We start from the raw sequence: 16,425 nt of genomic DNA on the forward strand, positions 1-16,425 counted from the left end.
TCCTCTTTCACTAAACGTCTCATGAGAACCGCGGTGGCTCTTCTAAGATTATCGACTTCTTCTTCCGAAGCCATCGCGTTCCCCGCCCAACGGATCTTGGCATTGGGATCGATGAGGTATACGTATCCCAGCAGCTTATTTTCGATGCCCAAAGGCGATGTCATCTGTGTTATGAGCTACGGACCCCGGTACTGTTCATCTTCGGGCCACTTCCCACGCCTGGTCTCCACGCAGTTCTACATCATTGCTGTTTTGATCCTCAAGACGTACTCGACACAATTTGCAATGGCTGGACTCTTCGGCATCGAATGACTCGGGGTATGTTCCCGCAGCATATCACCTTCCACTGGTAAACAGGGTGGAATGAGGAGTATGACGTGTGCCGCAGAGGGAAAAATACGGGAGGACAGACACCTCGCACAAAATATCTTTGGGCGTGCAATCAAACCAGCCGAGACAATAAGCTGGGGAGGGGAGGTATAGAGATAGGGAAGGAGATTATCTTTCGAAGAACAGAAAGTAGTGGACGACTCACATCGTACGAAGACCATTCACCTCCGGAAATCATATACGTTCCCCATCTGTTCTCAGGGACGGTACGTTTCAACGATGATACCAGGAAATTGAGTAAAAGGGATTTGAGAAGATTATCCTGATGATTTATCTGAACGTGAGAGAAAAGAGGTGAAGTGGACCAATCGTCCAACACAGGTTGACAAAAAGATGAGACGTGTTCCTTTCCGTCAGCAGTCATCACTTCATTAGAATGACGGACAAGTGGTGACTCGAACTCTTCAACTGGCGACTCATACCGTCCGGATGAGGCAATGAAGGTTTGCTGAGATGGACAAATAGAGGTGCGGAGAGAGGAAAAAAAGTATGAGCATTGAGCTTCAGGTCTCACCTCTGAAAGTCGAGTACTCAGTATAGCCAAAAGGGTCACTTTGCCAAGTAAGAGATCGGTGGTATGAACAGTCTCGCCTGTAAGAGCTTTTCCTTGGATGTCAGGAAAATATTGAGCCATCTACTGTGAGCTCTTCACTAAACTATTCTCTATGCTGTTCCTCTCATTTTGTAACGTACATTTGCTTCCAGATGAACAAGGATGCCTCCGAGTTTTCCATTTGACAAAAGAGTTGAAAGATGTTCATGTGAACCTCTGGTGTGGCGGCCTTACTGAAGAGGAAGCCAAGATTGAGATGAAGACGAGGAGAAAATGATCTGAGAAAAAGGGAATTCGAGACCACTCACATCCTCTCGAATCAAGACTGGAGGTGCTGTCCAAAGTTTCCCTCCGTTGGCAGAACGAGCACGGTTGTAATCGTGAAAATAGCCCTGAGATGCTTCTTTGATTCTACATGTCAGGGTGGGTCACCGGGTCAATGGGCCATTGACAAGAGTCCTCCACTTCAAACGAATGCGAACTTGATCTTGAGGACAGTGACAGTGAGATCGGGAAGACTCACAATGCCTTTCGTTTTGCCTTATGTCGATCCTCATCTAACAACTCGGCTCTCTTCTCACCCCAAGTTTTTGGTCTTGAAGTGGGTGGATTGGGCACGCCTAATGGGCGTGGAAGTACGGGTAGCTGCAGTGATTCGTCCTTTCTTTTCTCCGGAGCTTTCGAATGGACTTTGTCCGAGGAAGGGGATGCAGTGGATGGAAGGGGGATGATGTGGGCAGTCGAGGAGGAAGGTTGCGGAGGTGTGTGACGAGGAAGTGAATAAGACAGCCTCGCTCTGCACATCAAAGAAGAGAGAGTGCGGTTCGGTGGCCTGACCATCTTGCTGCTACCTGAAGAGAACATGGTAAGAGTAGGTGTCAGATGGAGAGAAGGAATGAGAAGAAAAGTTTACGATTTCGTCCGGCAACATCAACTTTTCCTCCCTTCTTCTTCCTTCCTTCCTTCCTTCCTTCCTTCCTTCCCTTATTCCTTCCCCCTCATCACCATCAGACACTTGCCATCTGCCCACGTCATACAGGTCAGCACAGGCTACAAGCTCAAGACCCGCTGGCATTCAGTAGCCGCCAAGTATTGAGAAGCAGTCGAATCTGTCCAAGATGCTTCGGATCTCATCCCAAGCTGCGTCATCCTCCCGTTCTACCCTCTCCCGATATGTCCTCCCTAACAGAAATGCGACCTCCCTCTCTCATACCGCCCAACTCGCCCCTCCGCCTGTCATCACTACCTTGCCTAACAAGATCAAGGTGGTCACTGAATCCACTCCTGGCCATTTTCATGCTGTTGGAGTCTATGTGGATGCGGGGAGTAGGTACGAAACTTCTAGGCAGAGTGGAGTCAGTCATTTGGTTGATCGTTTGGCATTCAAAGTGAGTCTCGATCTTTCAACTCTATCTACATACACGTTGCGACTCTGATGATTGGGCGAGGTTATAGATGCATATTGACTGTTCTAGAGCACAGAATCCCACACGGACGCTGAGATGACATCCCTCATCGACAAACTTGGCTCCCAAGTCTCTTGCTCATCTTCCCGCGAGACAATCATGTATCAATCTACCATATTCCCATCACATCTCCCTTTAGCCGTCGAACTTCTCTCATCTACCATCCTACGACCTCTGCTCCTCCCCGACGAGCTCGAAAACCAAAAGGCTGCAGCGGCATACGAAATCCGTGAGATCTGGCAGAAACCTGAACTCATTTTACCCGAGATACTTCATACCGTGGCTTTCAGGGATAATACATTGGGCATGCCACTTCTTTGTCCAGAAGAACAACTGCCCGCTCTGGGTGAAGGAGAGATCCGGGGTTTTCTGAACAGATGGTATCGACCGGAAAGGATGGTTGTAGCCGGAGTGGGCATGGCTCATGAAGAGTTGGTCGATTTGGTCAAACTGCATTTCGATGGGAGAACAACAAATTCCAGCCTTACTACAGGAGCTGGGGGTAAATTGTGGAAAGGGGAACAACGGACAGGTAGCAAGTCTTATGCTACGGTTTCGTCAGCAGGGGAGGAGAGTGAGTTTGAGAGACTAAGAACGGCCAGGGCTGTGTATACAGGTGGAGAGGAGTATATTGCTTCGGAGGGAGATTGCGGAAACGTGGAGGAAACGGATCACGGTTGTGGAAAGGCAGATTATACCTCATGTCATGCCTTCTGTACAAACTATGGTTCTCGGGTCCAAATAAGAAGAAGTGAGCTGACAAGATAGTATGCGCTTGCAACACTGCAGACGTTGCTTGGAGGGGGAGGATCTTTCTCTGCTGGTGGGTCTATGTTTTCTCTCTGATCATTAGACGTAGTCTAGATTGGAAGGTTGAGCTGACCGACAGGTGGTCCTGGAAAAGGCATGTACACACGATTATACACATCCGTTCTCAATCGCTATCATAAAGTCGATTATTGCGCTTCGTTCCATCACTGTTACGCCGACTCTGGTCTGTTCGGGATAGCCGCTACGGTCTATCCAGACTTTGCAGGCAGTATAGCCGATGTCATCGCGCACCAATTACACACGCTCACCGGACCCGTTCCCGGTGGAATTGACAAGAGGGAATTTGCGAGAGCGAAGAATATGCTGAAGAGCACTTTGGTGATGGCCTTGGAGAGTAGGATGACTGCTGTGGAAGGTGGGTTGTGGTGTTCTAAACCTTTCAATTCCGTGGCATAGATAGACCGTTCACTGCTGATCAACCAGACCTTGGTCGCCAAACCCAAATCCATGGTCACAAAGTGCCCGTGGAGGAAATGTGTGACAAGATCGACTCGCTCACCATGGATGATCTATGGAGAACGGCCAACAGAGTACTTCATCCCTCTTCTGGTCTTTCCACACTCAACTATGGCCTAGGGTCTGGAAGAGCGACGGTAGTGGCCCAGGGGCCAAATGTTGAGGGGTTGGGGGATGTGGGAGGGGTGTTGCGAAAGTGGGGGTTGGGGATGCATTGATTGGGCTGTGGGATGAGCGAGGTATCAAGTAGTAATAGGAGTAGCAGTAGTATCAGTCAATGGGGATGTATCATGACACACAACCTTGTCGGCAACGTGTGGGTGTGTGCTGCTCACTGGTCCAATCGTCAATTTCATTGATGGATGAAGGGACACAATAGACCGCCATTGAACCGGGGTCATCGGTGGCTGCTGGCTGGGGGTGATGCAATGAAGGAAGGCACTTTCGGTCAGGGCCATCTGGGAATTTCTTCTCAATTCTCCTGGGTTCCTTGTGGAGCTAGTGAAAGAGATTCAGAGTTCATAGTTCAGCCGGCCTGGCTACATATAACACTCTGTGACCATGTCATCTGTCGACTGACGAGTGAGTGCTCACTGTGGAATACTTTCAGTAGTTGATAGTAAGTCGTAGATCGTAGATCGTGGATCGTGGAACGTGGGAGGGTCAGGCCGCCGTCAGGCGCCTAAGCGAGGTTGTATACAGGCACGGAACCAGGCGATCGAACGGGAGCACGGATCGTACCTTGACCCCTGATTCCCTGGACCGTCGCGGAAATTCCTCTTTCGCCTCGGGTGTCACGCCTGTGCTGTTGGCCGTTGGACGCCCCCGATCGGCGCAGTAGAGTGGACGCCCTGTTTCGACGTACGGTGGGTGCCATGTGCGTCATCGCCCTTTTCTCAACATTTGCAGCTTTTCATTTCAGTAAGACTGCTGATACTGTTCAAGTTTTGAACGAGATGCGGGATAGTGCTTGTGTCTTGTAGCAAAAACGAGTAGGGAGATCGTGAGCGAGAGAAAGAGTCTTGTGGTATCAGAGGCCAGAAGGTGAATGATTAATTACTTGTGAGTGAGCTACAAACTTGTCACCCGCCATCTATCTATCACGCCATCCCATCACCCGCCTTACCTCTTTTCCCTTGTCTCCCCTCTTCCCTCTTCCTTCTTCCCTACCTGTTGTCGTATGTGTATGATCCATGAGCCATCTCGGCCATCAAACGGACGATGAGCGAGGAGGGATTAGCCATCATACTCTCTACCTTACTCCTGTCACATTCAAGTTTCATCTCTTCTCCTTACAGCCTTGCCCAGCCCCTTGCTTCTCTCTCTCTGCTCCCCATCCTACTTTCACCCTTCTCGACCATCTCCTAGCCTTCATCTTTCTGACCCTCAGTCTAGGTCGCTCAACGCCGTGTGATAGAAGTGCACTGTCAGCGCAACTCAACACCCCTCAGCCAGACCCCTCTTCCTGTTCCGCTTCTCCACCAAAGTGAGCTATTCTCGCAATGGGTCTCGCCCTTTTCTATACCCATCCCCCACTTTTTCACCTCCACTCACCACCAAGGTCGGTCGTCTTGATCGAAAGCAGTGACGAAAGGGGCTATGCTGTCGGATAACAAATGTCCCAATGCGCTACCTCATGTACGCTTGAGGAAAACTTACTCGCAATGAACAATGCTAACGCTCGTTCCCCTCGCAGGTATCCCACAAAGACGTCACTATCGTATCATCCCTACCTTTCTTACACCTACAATACAACCTAATAAACATCTCCACACCCTCTCTCTCTTTACCCCACGGCCTTTCTTCTTTCTCGTCCCTTTCGCTATCCTCCCCGAGACCCTTGGTCATACCGCCTACCTCCCACCGCCCGCCGGCAATCGTCACTCTTTTCCCCCTCTGGGCAACTCGGGGATAACCTCCCACTGGACATCCATCGTCTTCAGATCGCCGGGAACGAACGATCATCAACGACAGCGGAGACGAGACATAGATCGAAGACTGTGAGGAACAAACGTTGGGGCTGCGGTGAATGAAGGGGCACACGTCGACTCTTTCATTCTTCTTTCTCATCTCTTAGTGTGAGTCTTTCTCGGCACCCTACTCCATCACCGCCACCTTTCCTTTGTCATTCACACTCATGTCTCTGGGCGGTGCAAAAGAGTCAATCGCACGCAGGCATGCAGACGTGCAGCATGTAGGATACTCTGCTCCGGGAGATGACGGACACGGATCGGAAGCAACCGTATTTCTCCCACCCTCCCGGCCATCTTGATCTACCTCTCCTTTGTTCTCTCTCCTCTACCCCCACTCCATGCGCCCACTTCCTTGGATTCACCAATCAACTTTTCTTCCTTTATGCATCTCATACTGATACCATTCAGTGACCCCCTCAATCTCGTCGAACCCCCGACGCGTTTCCTTTGACCTTTTGTAGCTCGTACCGGTCGACGAAGGGATACACATTCCTCGATCAACCAGCCCTTACCAGACTTTTCATCGACAAAAGGAGATTTTCAGTCATCTCTTGGTTATTCATCGCTCCGAGTGAAGCAGCTCTACGTGAGTGTCCACATCCAGCGTCTCTTGAATGTTGTCCAACACGTTTCTGGTTCGAGCTGACCAAGTAGTCGACACGATGTCCGATGTTGAAGTCCTTACCACGCCTCCTCCTGCCTTTTCGCGCCCGGCTTCGCTCTTTGTCCCAGACAGGGTAGACATCACCCCTCCTCTGGTGCAGACGTCCTCGTATTCGCCATTTCCCACTTTTCCTGGCTCGCAACATGCTCGTGATCCTTACGGGCTCAACCAATTCTTGTTGCACCCAGAAAACTCGCTGTGGGATCACATGACTCCTACCCCCACCTCCACTCCTCCATCAGACACTGGACACAGGATGTCCACCACCGAAGGCGGCACAGTCAAGGCGAAGCGAGCGAGTGCCTCTGGGCTCAAAGGCTCGTTTCTCCTACGCCGGCCCAGTCCGCTCGGCTCACAAACTCCCGTCTCCGCCGCAGATCCAGAACATTCGACCTCGCCACTTCGAAGACGCAGCAGTTCTCCCGATCTGAGCAAAGCACAATTCGACGGTCACCCTCCATCCAGCGACGTCCACCGTTCACCTTCGAAGATGGTCGGCACAAGCAGCCTCCGAAATGCTTTCAAGCTCAAACGTGGCATCTTCAGCAGCGAATCGGCCATGTCATCGACCAGTAGTCTGTCAAGTACCACTGAGACGGTCACGGTCACCACTTCTGGCACCGATCCTCAAGGTCAACTCTTATCACCCACCAGTCTGCCCTCCCTGGATATCTTCAGTAGCCCTTCCACACCCATGTCCTCTCGCTCGAACTCCGACATGAGCAACAACTCGTCTGCCTCTTCGGTAAATTCTTCGGAAGAGCCCAAGACCCCTCCGGATGGCCTCCCATTGGACCTCTCTGTGGCTGGCGCAAAGCTTGTCGACGCCCTCGTGGCGGAGGAGAAGAAAAGCAAAGGATGGAAGAGCTGGCTAGGAGGGAAGAGAGGTTTGAAGTCAAATAAAGGTCGGCTCAGCAGAGATGCCTCGCCCTTCAGCTCTACTCCAAGCTCCATCTCGGCCTCTCCTAACACCAGCGTCGTCGACCTACCTTCCAGAATCCTCGGAGATCTCGCTCCCGCCGCTCCAATCGATGCCGAAGCGGACTTGGATCTTCAGCGACGGCGAACAGCCGAGCGACTCAAGCGATGTAGTATGGACAAGTTACTGCAACTTCGACAGCCCTCTCCTCATCCTCTCATGCTGTCTTTAAGGAAACAACACGTCAACCTTCCCGACGAAGTGGCGTTCGCCATTCACGCTGGTGGTCGTGTCTACCCCCTATCCGTGAACCCTCGACAGCCGCCAGGTTCCGAGCTTTACCCACAACAAGATTCGCTGCGTTTGGGCTTGGGGGTCAAGTCCACCTTGTTATCGATTGAAGCGGGGAAATTACCAGATGTAGTCTGTCTCCCCAGCCAACTCAGTACTACAAGGTCCGATCTCTCCCATACGGCCAAAACTGCTCTCTTCCCTTCCAGCAGTCTCACTCCTTCACAATCGTCAAAACTGGGCAGGACAAAGGGAGTAGCCGATTTTGTCGAACGACCACCGTTCGAAGACCGAAATCTCGTGTATTATGCCAACGGGATGGTGTCGCCCATTTCGATGGCGAGACAAGGATATGGGATATGGGAGTTGGACTTTTCAACGTACATCCGCGCACTCTCCCAAGTCGCATGTCCACCGCAAAGATGGCCAATAATCCCGAGACCTAGTATCGGCATGGGCGACGATTTAGCTAGTGCTATCCGGGCATACGCAGATGAAGCTTCAACGGTCTCGAGATTCGCTCCGGCTCGTGGTAGAGACTCATTGTCCACACCACTGCAACAGAATCTCGTTGTCCCTGGCCTTTCTGATCACGAAATCTCAAGCACTGAGTTGGAAGACCTCCACTGGGTGACAGAAGAATCGATCGAGGTACTTAGAGGCTCTTTCGAGTCTGATGTCCCACTTCAGTCTCACGACGATCTTCCACCTATCGGTCCTCCGCCCATCCAGCCCAGCATCACCATCACTGAAGATCTCAGTGGCTCCGCGACTGCCACCATCACTACAGTCGTGCCGGATCCGTCAATTCAGCCAGTTGAAGTACCTCAACCGGACGTTACTGAATGCAGTTTAGATCAAAGACGACCGCAGCAAGAGGCTCCGTCGACATCAGTCGATAATTTCCCCCAGAAGATTTGGACCGCAACGTCCAATGATGTACCTCTGTCCAGCTTCCGACGCAAATTGCCCCATCCACAAGCAGTGGTTCGGAGTCGAGTCGGACGAGGAAGATGTCGGCCCTCCTGAGAAGCGTCCATCTCAGGGAGCACACCGAATTTCCGACTCGCAAAAAAGAACTTCCTTCAAAAGTATCTCATCGGCTTCGCCAGTCGCTTTTCCGACATCTCAACCTGTGCAATCTTCCTCTGCCACCTTCGACGGCTCCAGACCTTCGTCTCTCTTCCGTCCCACTTCCATGATCGACCTCAAGCGCCCCATGTCCATCTCTCGTCCCTCATCCACTTCAGACCTCCGTTTAGAGTCTACTCTTGTCAATCTCGTCACCGGTCCTTCCGTTTACAAGCACGCCGTCCGCATGACTTCCGTCGCTGATCTCCGCTCTCCAGCCAATCCAAAAGCCCTTGCCGAGATCGCTGCTGCCCGAGCTCGACGGGCCAAAAATCTCTCTGGCGAAGCGGACCGACGCGCTGAGACGGGAGTCATTCCAAAACACCTTACTCGCTCTTCCGAAGACTACGCCCCCCCTCGACTGCCATTCACCGGCAATAGTGGAAGCTCTAGTGTGCCCTCTTCACCACGCAACTTGAGAAACTTGTCCGGAACAAGTTCGCAGAACACGGCATCGAAGGCCATCCCTCATAACGTGTATGGTACAACCTCCAAAGCTTTCCATGGGAAAGCCGCCTCAGCCACTGGCAGCTATCATTCCCGTTCCGAAATCAGACCTGCGGACCGACATGCACACAGTCACTCACTACCGAGATCGAGACATCCCAACTTCTACGAGCAAGCCCATGGTGTATCCACAAGTGGACATCCTGCCATGCAGATTTATCAAGGGTACGGGTACCCTTCCATGCCTATGACACTTCCAATGGTGGGTGGAATGGTGTATGACCCTTATGCCATGTACGGGGCGTCTGGCATTGGATATCCTCAAGGAGGAAGGAGGTAATGATCTCGTCGTCGTGGTCACCCCCTCCGTTCTCCATACGATATTTTTCCACACTAATCATTCTTCTACCTATTTCTGCATTTTCCCATCCGTCTGTACCGTATTGATAGCGATCAAACATTCAAACTCTGCATCTCGTATCCTATCTCACCAGATCACGCCTTCACGACCTAACGATCGGACAATCTACACATCTTCTTGTAGCATAGCCATAGTCACAGCTCTGCTCTACTCTTGTTTTCTCTTTTGGTAGTTTTACATGCAATTTCTAATGCCAGCACTTTGTGAGAGCTGTGTGTGGTGACTCATCTCAATCCTATCAGTATTGTCAAAAATGGTGCAATTGTAACTGCCACATTGGTGCACTGTTGGTATTTCTACACCTCTCCTCATATCATATCTCACCTCTGTCAGAATTGTACTCTTTATGCATTCTACTTCATACAGTTGGCACGTCATGAGCTTGAATCACCTGCTTGAGATGGCTTTCCAATAGCTCCCAACATGTCACAGTCCTGTCCTTGACAGACCTTATTAGAACAATATGGGTGGACTGCAACTGTTAGGTTAGCTTGGAGAACAACAGTTAGTATGTTGTCCATAGACTTGTGATGTGGTCAGACAACTAAAGTGACTTGCAAAGGTTCCGGACAGGTTGAGATGACAATGAGAGTGTGTGTGATGGTGTGGACAGGCGTAACAATGATGAGAGATGCTTTGGATGTAAGTAGTATGGTGTCACGAACTACGTCGTGACACCTCGATTATCCCAACATCAACAACCCTCCTTTGACCATCACCGAACCACTATCCACCACCACCCTGAACCACTGAGACCAACTACAACGAAGTTACGAGAACCTAGGGATTATTAGTCACAACAACCCCGCCTAACGGAGAACTACGGCGAAGTTAGGGGAAGGAAACCAAGGGAGAGTGCAGTAGGCGAAGTTAGGCGAAGTTAGTCGGAGTAGGATATTGGGGATATGGCGAGGTACGGCGAAGTTGAACGAAGAGGACTGAGCGCGAGGCTGTACAGGGGTTGAGGGACGTTCTATGAGAAGAGAGGGGAAGTATAGATAGTTTACAGATCGCTGAACTTCTTCAGCGATCCTTGATTGTTGTCAGTAGTGAAAGACAGATAGAGATAGCTATATACAATCGAGATACATCGCCATCAGTAGGACAAAACCCCAGTTAGAGTAACTACGCCAAAGTACGCCGTAGTTACACTCCTTTCGACGTCTGCGCCCTCCTGGTTGGGTGAGACATCGACTTAGAGGCGTCAAGTTAGCCGAGGTTCGTCAACCGTCGGTCTGTTAAAAGATAGTTGTTCGACAGGCGTGACACCAGCATTGGCTCAATATAACAGTGCCCAACGTGACAGTGTTGTTAACCACTGTGACGAAAAGGCCTATTAATCGGCGGTTAACGGTTAACCCTACCGCCGATTGCTGGTTAAATACCCTTCCCCAACTTTCGCTCGACTTGTCACATGCTTTGTGACAAATATGTATAAACTCCTATGAACTCATTTGGAAGTTGTATAAATTCAGTTGGAATGCAATCAAATCACGTGAACTTAAATTACAATTGGCAGAGTCGTGACACAACACTCCTGATGTTTTTCCAGCACCAGAATCATGGAACTCCGCTCAACTTCCGGAGAACAGTCACTTTGCAATAGCTCCATCAGTTTCATAGCAAACTAATCAATCTTTTTGTGTCCTGGTAGCTTGCCACTGTGTATGACATCTTTGAGAAAATGAGCAACACAGCAACAACTGTACATATACAGTGGCCGGTTAGTTCTTCACAAATGTACTTTGCGGAGATTGATTTCCGTTTTTCAAAAAGTAATCCCATGTGGCACAACTACATACCTGTCTCCTATCAATGAGAAACTCTACCATTCATTCACCATTTGCAACACCTATTGATCCCTCATTAGTCTCTGTTCAACTTGCAACACACCCTATCCTAGACACAAAGAGAAGATCTGTGGGCGATGTGTACTACAAGCCAAAGCTGTGGATGACAGCTTCTTCATATTGTCACTTTCAAGTGTAGGTTGTCTCCAAACTTTGACATCCTCTGATTGTACAGGGAATGGTCTTTGCCTGCATATCATGTGGGACCAGAGGGACCACTGAAAGCCAAGGATGGATTTGCACCAACTGCAAAGGTCTGCTGTGTCCAAATTATTATGACGTGCGTGACATGTGCTGATGTTGCAGCAAACTCCTTGGGCACCATGACATCTGCCTCTCTCACATTTGTGCTCTCAAACCCCTCCTCTTTTTCCATGTCACATGTCACAAAGGGTGTGACAAGTTGGGCAAAAGTTGGGGAAGAGTATTTAACCAGCAATTGGCGGTAGAGTGAACCGCCAATTAGTAGGCCTTTTTGTCGCAGTGGTTCAAATCACTGTTCCATTGAGCACTGTTATATCGAGCCAATGCTGGTTAGTTGGTCTCGTGACAGTGATGTAGTGGATCAGGCCTCCTCCAACATAAGAGAGTCCTAATAGCTCTCCTTCCATTCCTTCCTCCCTCCTTGCTCCATTCCCTCAACTCATATCGTCTTTGATCATCTTCTGCTATCTCCTCCCTCCTCTCCTCTTACCCTTTTATCCTGTCCATTACCGTCCCTCACTCATGATACAAACATAAGTTTGTGTAGACCACAATATATGCTTCACTATTTCCTTTGTCCTCCTTTATACTTGGACCACATGTTTGTGGATACATTCTCCGTTCACATACATAGTTTGTTGGTTCTCATACATAGTTTTTTCTCCTTCTCTTACATAGTTTCTCCTTTACTTGAATCGAGGATGTTTCGACCTCATATTGAGTTTAAGACACCCTGATATGCATATAAGAAGGGCCCGAAAGAGGGGTTCCCCTTCCGTTTCTTCACTTCGTCTTCCATCCATCCTCTTCCTCTTCTTCTTTTCTCTTCCACTTCTTCATTCCTCTTCCACTTCTTCAATCCTCTTCCTCTCAGACCTTTGCTGGCTCCTTGAACTACTTCCACTTAGCCTTACTGAGATTGAGACCATCTGATCTCCCATCTACTTTTTCTCTACCGTTGTATCGTCACTTCAGGTAACAAAGATCAAGCCAAAGATCAACTCTGAGCAGAACTCCGAGAGACAGTTGTTGTGGATAGAGAAACTGTATGGTCTCAAGTGGTTTGTGGTCATAGAGGACAAGGAATATTTAGGAGTATTGAACCTGATGAAGAATCAGATTTGACCTTTGCCTATTGTTTGATTAGTATTATCCACGTAACAGAGCCCCATTTAGTATTCAGCCCTACAGGTAGGTTATATTTGTTTATTTGTGGTCATCCTCAGAAGCAGGTTCATTACAGTTGTCCTGTGTAGGAAAGAGTTGTACTTCTCAATCTCAGGTGTATGTTCTACCATGGATCAGTGTCACAGACGTCGTTCCTTCTTTTCTACTGACCGACGGTCGACAAACCTCGGCTAACTTCGTTGAGCTAGGGCGTCGGTGTCTCACTGAGACAGTGTCACGAGACCAACTAACCAGCATTGGGACGATATAACAGTGCCCTTCAGAGGCAGCGGTCTAAACCACTGTGCTAAAAGGCCTATTAACCGGCGGTTACTGCATACCGCCGGTCGCTGGTTAAATACCCAACCCGGAGACAACTCTAACCAAACTGACTTATCATTAACCAAACTGACTTGTCACTTCGTGACAGACAGGGTACTCATCGGGGAACTGCGGCTAACTTTGCCGTAGTGGGTCGTCGAGTGGCAAACAATAAGATGATTGTTGGGGAACTACGGCTAACTTTGCCGTAATGCGTCGAACTGCTGGGTGGTAGCTCTCCTTAACTCGAAGGTGTAGCTACTGAATATATCTCTCGCTACTGACAACAACAAGGATCGCTGAAGAAGTTCAGCGATCTGTAAACTATCTATATTTCTCCTCTTGTCTCATAGAACGTCCTTCAACTCCTGCACAGCCTCCTGCACAGCCTCCTGCTCAGTCCTCTCCGCTCAACTTTGCCGTACCTCGTCATATCCCCGATATCCTACTCCACTCACTTCAACTAACTTTGCCGAACTTCACCGTACTTCCGCTCCCTTCATCCTTAACCTACCTAACTTTGTCATACTTCCGCTCCCTTCATCCTTTATCTACCTAACTTTGCCTAACTTTGCCATGGTTGGTCTCAGATGCCCTAGGATACGTGTAAACTGAGGAGGTCTAAAAATGATGGAGGTTTGATGGTCAAAGGAGGGTCATTGTTGGTGGGATTTAGGGATGTTACGACATGGTTTGTGACAATCAGTGAGCTGTGTGGTCTTTGTGACGTGATGTGTGCAATATGCTGCCTGGTGTGTGTAGTTGTACAAAAAGCATTGTGAAGTCCAATCACACCAAATAGTCATATTTTCTTCCTTCCTTATCACAGTCTCAAGTATCTTCAAGTATGAGTGTCACACCTGCAGGTAGACTGCGGTAGCAAAGTACTGCCTTGGGTACTTAAGGGATTTAGTCTCTGGCTTGTAGAGTTTCATGACTGCCTGGGGTACTGAGGGTACTGAGGTGTTGGGTTAGAACCAACTAGGTGACTTTCAAAGATGAAGTTCAACTCCAAGATGAAGATGCATTGCTGAAGAGAGAGGGGGGAGATGTGATCTGTTTATACCCTTCAAAACTAAAGTAGGTGTACTAGATAAAAGGTATGTGAGGGATTTCCTAGCCAATCACATAAATGCCTCATGGCTAAAATGCTGAACCTTCCAGGCTTCGGCCAATCACGTAAATGCCTGACTGCTAAACTGCTGAATACCATGAGTCACAGTATGCTTCAATCCTTATCACACTTCCTAGCATGAGTCATATTTCCATATCAATAATCTGAGCATCAGTCAGACTTTCTTATTACAATCCATGACCCAACAGCAATCATTGATCCTACTCAACCAAGCATGAGTGTTTCAATGTGTTTTTTGTGAATTCCAGCTTGCTTTTTGAAAAGGTCACAAGCGGAGAGCTTGGAAAATGAAGGCTGTCTATCATTACTTACAATATGGAACAGCACTTACTGTGTTGCCTTCCTATATTTTGTCAGATGTAGAAGTATAATGCATAAAGAGTACAATATTGACAGAGGTTAGATAGGAGACGAGGGAATACGCGGAAATAGCGATAGCGCTACAATGTGGCAGTTACCGATTGCACCATTTCCGACACCCCCACTCAAGCGGATCTGCCACATACCCCTAATAGCTCCCTCAGTCTATCAAATGTATCTGAAGGAAGAGCCTTTGTCAATAAGTCAGCCATGTTCTCTGCTGAGGGAATATGTGACAGAGAGACAGTGTTATCTTCAACTTTCTTCCGAATATAATGATGTCGCAGGTCAATGTGTTTTGTCCTGTTATGATGAACTGGATTCTTGGCAAGAGCTATAGTTCCCGCATTATCATTGAGAAGTTTCAGAGGTTCTTGACCAAGTCCAAGTCCCATATCATCCAAAAGTTGTCTTACCCATACAGCTTGGCGTGTTGCATCTGATGCCGCCATATACTCGGCTTCTGTTGTTGAAAGCGCAACTGTAGGTTGTCTCCTACTTTTCCAAGCAACAACTGCACCATAAACTTCAAAGACATATCCAGTGGTTGATCTCCTAGTGTCCAGTCTCTGTCAGATGTAGAAGTAGAATGCATAAAGAGTACAATATTGACAGAGGTCAGATATGAGACGAGGGAATACGCGGAAATAGCGATAGCGCTCCAATGCGGCAGTTACCGATTGCTCTATTTCCGACACCCCCACTCAAGCGGATCTGCCACATACCCCTAATAACTCCCTCAGTCTATCAAATGTATCTGAAGGAAGAGCCTTTGTCAACAAGTCAGCCATATTCTCTGCTGAGGGAATATGTGACAGAGAGACAGTGTTATCTTCAACTTTCTCCCGAATATAATGATGTCGCAGGTCAATATGTTTTGTCTTGTTATGATGAACCGGATTCTTGGCAAGAGCTATAGTTCCCGCATTATCATTGAGAAGTTTCAAAGGTTCTTGACCAAGTCCAAGTCCCAAATCATCCAGAAGTTGTCTTAACCATACAGCTTGGCGTGTAGCATCTGATGCTGCCATGTATTCCGCTTCTGTTGTTGAAAGCGCAACTGTAGGCTGTCTCCTACTTTTCCAAGCAACAACTCCACCATAAACTTTAAAGACATATCCTGTGGTTGATCTTCTAGTGTCCAAATCTCCTCCCCAATCTGCATCTGCATAACCTAATGCAATGCGATTGCTATTCTCTTTGTTGAAGGTGAGACAAAGATCAGAAGTACCACGGATATAACGAAGTAGGTGTTTGACCGCTTTCCAATGGGAGTCATTCCATTTACTAAGGAATCTAGATAAGAGACTTGCTGGGAAAGCAAGATCAGGTCGAGTTATGGTTGAAGCATAAAGAATAGCCCCCACTGCTTGGGCATATGGGTAGTGTTTTGCTTCATCATGTTCTTGATCTGTTGCAGGGATTGGACGAAATCCAGAAGGTAGAGGAGTCTTTGCAGGATTGCAATCTTTCAAGTCAAACCTTTCAAGAAGTGATTCAAAGTAATGTTCTTGAGACATAAACAGTTTGTGATTTGTTCTATCACGATGAATGTTGAAACCAAGAAAGTATCCAACTGGACCAGAGTCTGAACACTCAATTTCTGAATTAAGTGCCGCTTTGAAGTTGTCCAACATAGTTCGATTGTTACATGCGATGAGTTGATCGTCGACATGTACAGAGAGCATGAGGATGTTGTCTCCTTCACGCTTTGAATAGAAACAAGGATCCGCTTTTGTAGGAAGTAATCCTTGAGACTGTAACCACTTGTCAAGTGCTTTGTTGAAACATCTTGGTGATTGTTTCAAACCATAAAGCGACTTGCGCAACCAAAGTACTTTGTTTG

The 16,425-nt window shown here is 48.4% G+C and overlaps 4 protein-coding genes across 4 annotated transcripts; 2 read left to right on the forward strand and 2 right to left on the reverse strand.

The window, feature by feature from the left end:
- Positions 1 to 2: 2 nt before the first annotated feature.
- Positions 3 to 1,591, reverse strand: TREMEDRAFT_17176 (uncharacterized protein; the record flags this gene model as incomplete). Its single annotated transcript, XM_007006593.1, has 5 exons — positions 3 to 164; positions 536 to 736; positions 905 to 1,024; positions 1,252 to 1,354; positions 1,467 to 1,591. Coding segments are annotated over 5 exons (711 nt in total), but the record flags the coding sequence as incomplete, so codon positions are not given.
- A 470-nt stretch (positions 1,592 to 2,061) lies between these two features.
- TREMEDRAFT_40551 (uncharacterized protein) lies at positions 2,062 to 3,995 on the forward strand (the record flags this gene model as incomplete). Its single annotated transcript, XM_007006672.1, has 5 exons — positions 2,062 to 2,331; positions 2,419 to 3,066; positions 3,178 to 3,232; positions 3,299 to 3,595; positions 3,664 to 3,995. The coding sequence occupies 5 exons, from the start codon at positions 2,062 to 2,064 to the stop codon at positions 3,912 to 3,914; spliced, it is 1,521 nt and encodes a 506-aa protein (XP_007006734.1). The 3' UTR covers positions 3,915 to 3,995.
- Positions 3,996 to 4,698: 703 nt separating this feature from the next.
- TREMEDRAFT_57606 (uncharacterized protein) lies at positions 4,699 to 5,666 on the reverse strand. Its single transcript, XM_007006696.1, has 3 exons — positions 5,393 to 5,666; positions 5,087 to 5,182; positions 4,699 to 4,758 (listed from the first exon to the last, which is right to left on the reverse strand). Exons 1-2 carry the CDS (start codon positions 5,659 to 5,661, stop codon positions 5,134 to 5,136), a joined length of 318 nt encoding a protein of 105 aa, XP_007006758.1. The 5' UTR covers positions 5,662 to 5,666; the 3' UTR covers positions 4,699 to 4,758; positions 5,087 to 5,133.
- A 3,260-nt stretch (positions 5,667 to 8,926) lies between these two features.
- TREMEDRAFT_57607 (uncharacterized protein) lies at positions 8,927 to 9,740 on the forward strand. Its single transcript, XM_007006697.1, has one exon. It carries the CDS (start codon positions 9,154 to 9,156, stop codon positions 9,370 to 9,372), a length of 219 nt encoding a protein of 72 aa, XP_007006759.1. The 5' UTR covers positions 8,927 to 9,153; the 3' UTR covers positions 9,373 to 9,740.
- The last annotated feature ends 6,685 nt before the right edge of the window (positions 9,741 to 16,425 follow it).

Source organism: Tremella mesenterica (assembly GCF_000271645.1).
Source record: "Tremella mesenterica DSM 1558 unplaced genomic scaffold TREMEscaffold_11, whole genome shotgun sequence".
In the NCBI taxonomy this organism is placed as follows: Eukaryota; Fungi; Basidiomycota; class Tremellomycetes; order Tremellales; family Tremellaceae; genus Tremella; species Tremella mesenterica.